The 7,851-nt window shown below is 31.9% G+C and overlaps 2 protein-coding genes across 2 annotated transcripts; both read left to right on the forward strand.

Moving 5' to 3' along the window:
• The first annotated feature begins 1,765 nt into the window (after positions 1-1,765).
• Positions 1,766-3,287, forward strand: LOC100241734 (cell number regulator 1). The gene is made up of 4 exons (XM_002282076.4): positions 1,766-2,035; positions 2,115-2,186; positions 2,272-2,481; positions 2,892-3,287. The coding sequence occupies exons 1-4, from the start codon at positions 1,849-1,851 to the stop codon at positions 2,966-2,968; spliced, it is 546 nt and encodes a 181-aa protein (XP_002282112.3). The 5' UTR covers positions 1,766-1,848; the 3' UTR covers positions 2,969-3,287.
• Positions 3,288-5,022: 1,735 nt separating this feature from the next.
• LOC100264017 (cell number regulator 1) lies at positions 5,023-6,826 on the forward strand. Its single transcript, XM_002282085.4, has 4 exons — positions 5,023-5,395; positions 5,482-5,553; positions 5,652-5,861; positions 6,569-6,826. Exons 1-4 carry the CDS (start codon positions 5,194-5,196, stop codon positions 6,643-6,645), a joined length of 561 nt encoding a protein of 186 aa, XP_002282121.1. The 5' UTR covers positions 5,023-5,193; the 3' UTR covers positions 6,646-6,826.
• Positions 6,827-7,851: the final 1,025 nt, after the last annotated feature.

Genomic DNA, 7,851 nt, shown 5'->3' on the forward strand with positions numbered 1-7,851 from the left:
ATTATATATAAAATTTAATTTAATTTTTATTTTTCTATTTTATATAATAATAATAATAAAAAAATATTTTTAAAATAAGTTATAAAAATGATAATATTTTAATTATTTATAAAATATATTTATTTTAATATGATTAAAAATTATTAATAATAATTTCTTAAAATTAAATATATATATTTTTTTAAAAGTTAAACTTGGCAACGCGAGATAGGTATAAGAAATCCTCATTTTATTTTTTTAAAGAAATATGGATGAAAAATATTTTGAATAAATGGGATAGGGTTAGAATGGGAGGCTATTCGTCCAAACTCGCCCTATTATCATCCCTATTAAATGGACAAAAAAAGGAGATAAGACGAATATACAATTAAAAGATACAAAATTATAAAAAATAAAACCAAAATATAAGAAAATGAGATCTCATATATGATATAAATAAACAAGACTTTGATACAAAATTATGAAACTTGATTTTTATATATGACACTAATTGATTAGTGATGCATTTTTTATATTTACCGAAAAAGTACAACTAATGGTATGTATGAAAAAACAACAAGTGAAATATTATAATTGCAAAATTATGTGAAGGTAAACAAAACCCTTTATATAATTTTTCGTATTATACATCTCCAAATTTGATAGTTTAAATTTGATAGTTTTCAATAAGAGTGAGGTTAAGTTCATTCATATTCTTGTTTCCCACTTGGGATTTGTTAAAAATATAAAAAAATAAGACTCATCATCCGATTAGATCACAAAAGAGGAGTCTATGATAAAAATCCAAATTAATAATAAGTTGACAATTGTTTAGAGTAAAAAAATCAAGACTTTAAATAAAGGTCCATGTCACGTGGACTTGCAACTTGAGTCTTGTGAGAACAACAATTTAGAAGAGAAAGATGGTGATGATACCTCGAATCCAGCTAAGAGCTAGGGTGTTCGCATTTACCAACAAAAACCCACATTTCCAATCCTATAAATTATTTGAATTAATAAGTGGATATGTTTTTTTCCAATATATTAGAAATCTTGGATAATGACTTTTAATCTAAAAAATTATTATTATTCCTAGAGAAAAGTCGGAAGATAGTTGTATCGTGGGTTGGTTAAGTCTCCTTATGAGACTCAAAATAATTAAAGTCCACAAATGTGTAGGACACCCAATGAGGTATATATATATATATATATATATTCAAATCTATTTTTAGAATAGACAAACACCTTGTAATTATCTACATCCAATCGATATAACTCGATTTTTGCCCATGAACTATTTGTATAAATAGATTAATTCGATCCAAAATTTGAGATAATGGGTGTAAATCGAAAAAAGATTTATAAGTAGTTGCTATTGGAGTTGAAGTTATCAAATTCTGAGGAGTTGATATTAATATATGCCTAATTACTCCATATATAGTTCTTCAAACCATGTTTTCTAAACAAATTATAGTTGTATGCCTGTATCGTTCATTTTGGGTTCAAAGGGACCTTTATTACTTTAAAATGTGTTTACATATTTAAAAAGGGTTCATATTTATAATGTTATAAATTTTATCCCTTGTCCTATATGAGATATCATAAACCTCTATATATATATATATATAAATAAAGGGTGATGCCTTGAAGCCAAACAGAGCATGAGGGTGACTGAATGTTTTTCCTCTCAGCACAGCACAATTTAATATTACGTAGACGGTAGACATAACAACCATACAGGGACTGGTACAGAAATTCAATTTAAAATTTTCCTATAACTAGACTTGTAAATATACCTATATCATTAAGGAGCAACTAGGCAAGACTTGGAGCCAGCCATTGCTGATCAGTTCATTTTCAGTTGCAGAAATGAATCTTTCACATTCTGGCCGTGAGATATATGGTGCAGATGGGCATGTGGGTCATGCCACAGCTCCTGGATTCCCAAATCCTAGTCCAGCCCCACCTTATGCTACCCCATATGTAGTGCAGTATCCCGATGGCACCATCCGCTGGTCTACTGGTCTTTGCCATTGCACAGATGATCCTGCAAATTGTAAGTACCCCAAATTCCAGCTATCTTTTCCCTATTTATTCCCATCATCATTAATTTTTTTTGGCTGATTTATTTTAAGGCTTGATCACTTGCTGTTGCCCTTGCATCACATTTGGGCAGATTGCTGAGATAGTGAGTAAAGGATCCTCAAGTAAGCCTTTGACAATCCTTTGGTTTTTTTTTTTTTAGGTTTAACCAGATTGGGTGAAGGCTATAACTTGGGGATGGTTTTGCAGATTGTGCGGTGAGTGGTACGCTGTATGCGCTACTCTGTTTTACTGGTTTGTCGTGCTTGTATTCTTGTGCTTACCGTTCGAGGTTGAGGGCTGAGTATGACTTGGAGGAGTCACCTTGTGCTGATTGCCTGGTCCACTTCTGCTGTGAGGGATGCTCACTGTGCCAGGAGTACAGAGAGCTCAAGAACCGTGGATTGGACATGGGGATAGGTATGATTTTATATGTTACCCAGCAGTTTTTCCAGTTTATTTTCAGTTCATGGGATAACAGATAGTTATTTTGTGATATCCCACATCAGGGAAAGTTTCGACACTATATAAGTATGAACTCCTCTTAACCTTGTAAATGCGTCTCCCGTGAGAGTTTCTTTTGGTCCAAAGTGATTTACACGGTTGGGAGTCGTCAACATATTGTTACTAGACAAATCTCTAACTTTAGAGACCATCCCTCCTCACAATCCCTCCTTGCATACAACCTGTGTACTCACCACCCACGCACCCCCCTTTGAACCTGACTAATAAACAAGGCAAAAATGCATAGTTATGGACAAGTTGTATGATTTGAGCCCATTTTATATTGTGAGCTAGCCTCTGACTTGCATCATTGTTGTTGGTGGTAGGTTGGGAAGCTAATGTTGACAGACAAAGGCGGGGACTTACACTACCTCCGGTGGTGGTTCAAGGCATGACAAAATGAAATCAAAGCCTGAGGGGGATTGCACTTGGTGACTTGGTGTGGATATGTTGTGACATGTACTTGGTTGTTGTCAGTGGCCGCCATGGCGCAGCCCTATCACCTATGTGTGCTACTGCAACTTGTGTTTCCATCTTCAATTACGTGGAAATAATAATATGATATATATATATATATATATATGATAGAGATCAAAATAGTTAAGGTAGCCAATAAAAGATTTTCCTTGAATGGTGGTTGTGCCAAACAGAATTTAGGGCAAAACACAGGTCAAGGACAAGCAAATTATGCCCAAACAATTATTAATATCTTTTACTATTCATAAATATTTCTCTAGTACATTTTTTAAAAAAATTTTTGGAAAATATTGATTTGGTATCTATGAAATTTGTAATCTCAATTATGAAAAATGCGTGATAAAATTTAAGTTGTTGGATGATGATATTAATATATGAAATCAAGGAACAAAAATGTGAGATCGGCACGGACCAATGAGATATAAATACAAAAAAATAAAATTAAAATATGAAATAATAAAATGAAAGTTAGATACAAAGTAATGAGACCAATGTGTATATATGATATGATGTGATTGATTTCGCTTTTGAATACCGATTTGATAATGTAATTAAACTTTATATTTTTTTAATATCACTTATTACAAGATTTCATTGTTTGAGTTTTACGCATTGGTCATGTTAGATTTATTTGGTTATCTTTTGATGACATTTTTAATATTTGTTATGGGTTCATCAGATTAAGTATACCGATGTCCTTAGTTTTGCAAATAATTATATCATTGAATGAATTTGAAAAAAATTTCAATTTTTTTTTACTAATAGACCTAATGATATTATTGATGATTTTTTTCCATCTTACTCAAAAAATGTCATTTGATACTTCAATAAACCTCATTTTGTTAACTTATTCATGAGTTTGATGGCGCATTAGAATCGCAACAAGTGGGGTATATTATAAATGAAAAATTATGTGAAAGGAACTCAAAACCCTATACATAATTTTTCCTATTTTACATATCCAAATTAACAAATTTGATGGTTTTCAAGTATTAGAGTGTTCAAGTGGACTGACCCGATCCGACCTAAAAAAAAGAGAAAATGGGGGAACAGTTTCTTGGAGTTTTAAAACTACCAAAAAAGTTAAAAAAAACTATTTTAAATAAAGGATACAAAAGGACAGGTCTATAATATAAATCTAAAATAATAATAAACTTACAATAATTTAGAGCAAAAAAAATGAAAATTCAAGGCTTTAAATAAAGGTCCATGTGCAACTTGAGTCTTGTGAGAACAATAATTTAGAAGAGAGAGATGGTGATGGTGTCTTCAATCCAGCTAAGAGTTGGGGTGTTCACACTAACTCACAAAAACCCACACTTCCAATCCTAGATTATTTGAATTAATAAATGGATATGCTAATTCGAAATCTTGGATAGTAATTTTTTATTATTTAAAAAATTATTTTTCCAAGAAAAGAGGTTTTTTTTAAAGCATATGAACATAGAAAAAATATCATAAAAGAAGACCGGAAACACAAGTCAATGTATCTTTGATATAAATAATAATAATTTTTTCTTCTCTCCTTGGCTTATCACATGGAAATTATTAATCAATCAATAAAACTGCACCACCATCAAGATGGATGGTTGATTTTAATACAAGGGTGAGGGAGAAAAAAATGGGGGAGAGATTCCATCCTTTTAACTTCAAAATTTTAAAATAATTGGACCATCCATTTCATTATTTGTAAAAATCACAATATAAGACTTAAATTTAATATCGTAAATAACTTAAAGTTAAAAATAGCTTTAAGTATTAAATTAAAATAATTAATTTATTTTAAATTTTAAAACTCTTTAATTTTCTTGGGTCTAATGAGAGAGTATGTGAGAAAGCATTTTATATCTATAACTTATTTTTTCATAGTAAATTAAAAAAAAATTGATAAGATGACTAGAACTTTTGAGTCTAATGAATGAATATATGGTATCCTCTGAAATAAACAAGATGGGTGCGTTAAAAATTTCTTACGTATCTTCAAATTGATTTTTCAGAATATGCAAACATCTTATAGAAAAGATGATGCCCCGAGTCCAAAGAGCCTGGACTTATATATATACTAATGCTATTCTTTGATTTCTTCGTTAGGGAGCTACCAAGCAAGACTTGGAGGCAGCCATTGCTGATCAATTAATTTCAGTAGCAGAAATGAATCATTCACATTCTGAGCATGAGGTGTATGGGGCAGATAGGCATGTGGGTCATGCCTCTGCTCCTGGATTCCCAAATCCCAGTCCAGCTGCTCCACCACCAGCACCAGCTTATGCTGCCCCGTACTTTGTGCAGTTTGGCGGCGGCACCAGGCGCTGGTCTACTGGTCTTTGCCATTGCTGCGATGATGCTGCAAATTGTAAGCACCCCAAAATTCATCCACATTTTCCCTATTTATTCCCATCATCGATTCATTTTTTTTTTCTTTTGCTGATTTTTTTCAAGGCTTGATCACTTGTTGTTGCCCTTGCATCACATTTGGGCAGATCGCAGAGATAGTGAGTAAAGGATCCTCAAGTAAGCCTTCAACAATTATCCTTTGTTTTTTTTGGTTTAATCACATTGGATGAAAGGCTATATAACTTAAATGGTTTTTGTTGTGGCTGGTTCTGCAGATTGTGCGGTGAGTGGTGCTCTGTATGCGCTACTGTGTTTAACTGGTTTGGCCTGCTTGTATTCTTGTGCTTATCGTTCGAGGATGAGGGCTCAGTATGACCTGGAAGACGCACCTTGTGTTGATTGCCTAGTCCACGTCTTTTGTGAGGGGTGTTCACTGTGTCAAGAGTATAGAGAGCTCAAGAACCGCGGATTTGACATGGGAATAGGTATGATTTTTTTACGTTAATTAGTTAGCATTTCTATGATTCTTTGCATATATATGAATATATAATACTATAGTTGAAGATGGAGTTTTTGGATGGGGAATGGGAGATTAAAACTTATTACAAGCATGCCTTATAAGGCCGTTTGTCATGACCCAACTCTCAACTTAATGTTGTCCGATTTAGGATTATAGTGGTCTAGGCCCACTAACCAACCCTGGTTTTGGGTTTTGATAGTGTTGTTGTGCAAACTCTTCATATAAGACTCTTTACCCTTCACTCTCTAGGTGATGTGGGGATTATACGGTTCACCCCCTTTGAGGTCTCGTGTCCTTGTTGGTATATTTTTAATCAGAGATTAAACTTTGATATCATTTTGTCATGAATCCACTTTCCACTCAATATTGTTGGGTTTAAGGCTGCAGTAACGTGCACACAACCCACTAACCAGTCTTGGTTTTACTTTTTTATTGGACCTATACCCTCAAGAAAATGTCTTGATAGTATATTATAAAAATCCTCCAAATATGACTCTTCCCCAACGTGGGACATTACACAATTATTCCTAAGATGGGTTTGATCGATGAAGGCATGTACAAAGATTAACATAAAAAGATTAACCTAAGAATTCTCTCTCAAGTACCATTTAACAAAATATATATATAATGACCCCATTTTGTATCCTTAAGCACCGACTTTCACCATTGTAGGTTGGGAAGCCAATGTTGATAGACAAAGGCGGGGAATTACTCTACCTCCGGTGGTGGCACAAGGCATGACCAGATGAAATCAAAGTCCGAGTGGTGTTGCAGTCCGAGTGGATCTTCAACTCTATGGAGATAATAAGCAAGGAAAATTGATTTGTGTGTCTCTTCGTTACATTTGCCTTTGGATGTACTTACTGTGTTTATCATTTGGTGATTTGAGACTCAGTTTGGATGATGAGATATACTACAATTATTTAAGAAGTTATATATTTTTAAATTTTTATTCTTTGTATTGATTATTGTTTAAGTTAGTTGTGTGGGATGAAGTCGTGTAATTATTGGATAGGCACATAAGTCATGTTGGTCCGACTACTTTTAAAGCTATAGTTTGGAAAGAAATTTTTATAAAGTAATGGACCACTCTCACCTTCACCTAAAAATTAGGAAGTGGGGGTCATGGAAACGTGAGTTTACTATGAATATTGAAAGTTATAAAAGAAAATGACTAGGTTTTGGAGTTCTTGGCACGGTGTGTGGAAGATATATACAAGGTCATCCTTGACCAAAACATCCCTATCATGGATGCATGAAATGAAATTTTAGGCGATGTTTAATTTTTGAAAAGTATTAAGTGAAGAAAAAAAAATTAAAAAAAAAATTAATTTTTTTATTGATTTTAATTTTTTTTTTAATTTTTTTTTTACTTTTCTTTTATATATAAATATTTATATTTTCCTTCAAATTTTTTAAGAACCAAACATTAAGATTTTCTTAAATGATAGAATCATTTTTGCATGAGTACACACTTATCAATTATAGTGGACGCTATCTTGCTTCTCAATTATTACAAACACCGTTCAATTCAATTTGTTCAATAATTTTTATTATAATTTTATATTATATATGTTTGGTTATTAGAAAATAGTAAGAAAAAAAATGTTAAGAAAAATGATTTTTTCATATTTGTTTCGACATGAAAAATCAAATATAATTAAAATTATATATAAATTTATATATTTTTAAATTATTTAATTTTTATGTAGAAGAGGAAAAATAAGTGAAATAAGTGTGAAGTAATATATAAAATAATTTATTGATTTTAAATCTATTTTTTTATTTTTCTTTTACTTTTCCTCTGTATTTTTTTTTCTTGCATTTTATCTCATGTTTTTTGGTGTTTGACGTTATTGTTGTAAGACTTTTTCATAGGAAAACTAGAAAAATGAAAATAGCCGTCAATTACATTTGTCTATAGCACCACTTGGTATAATAGAGTAGAACAACCA

The sequence above is a fragment of the Vitis vinifera genome, chromosome 3 (assembly GCF_030704535.1).
Source record: "Vitis vinifera cultivar Pinot Noir 40024 chromosome 3, ASM3070453v1".
Lineage (NCBI taxonomy): Eukaryota > Viridiplantae > Streptophyta > Magnoliopsida > Vitales > Vitaceae > Vitis > Vitis vinifera.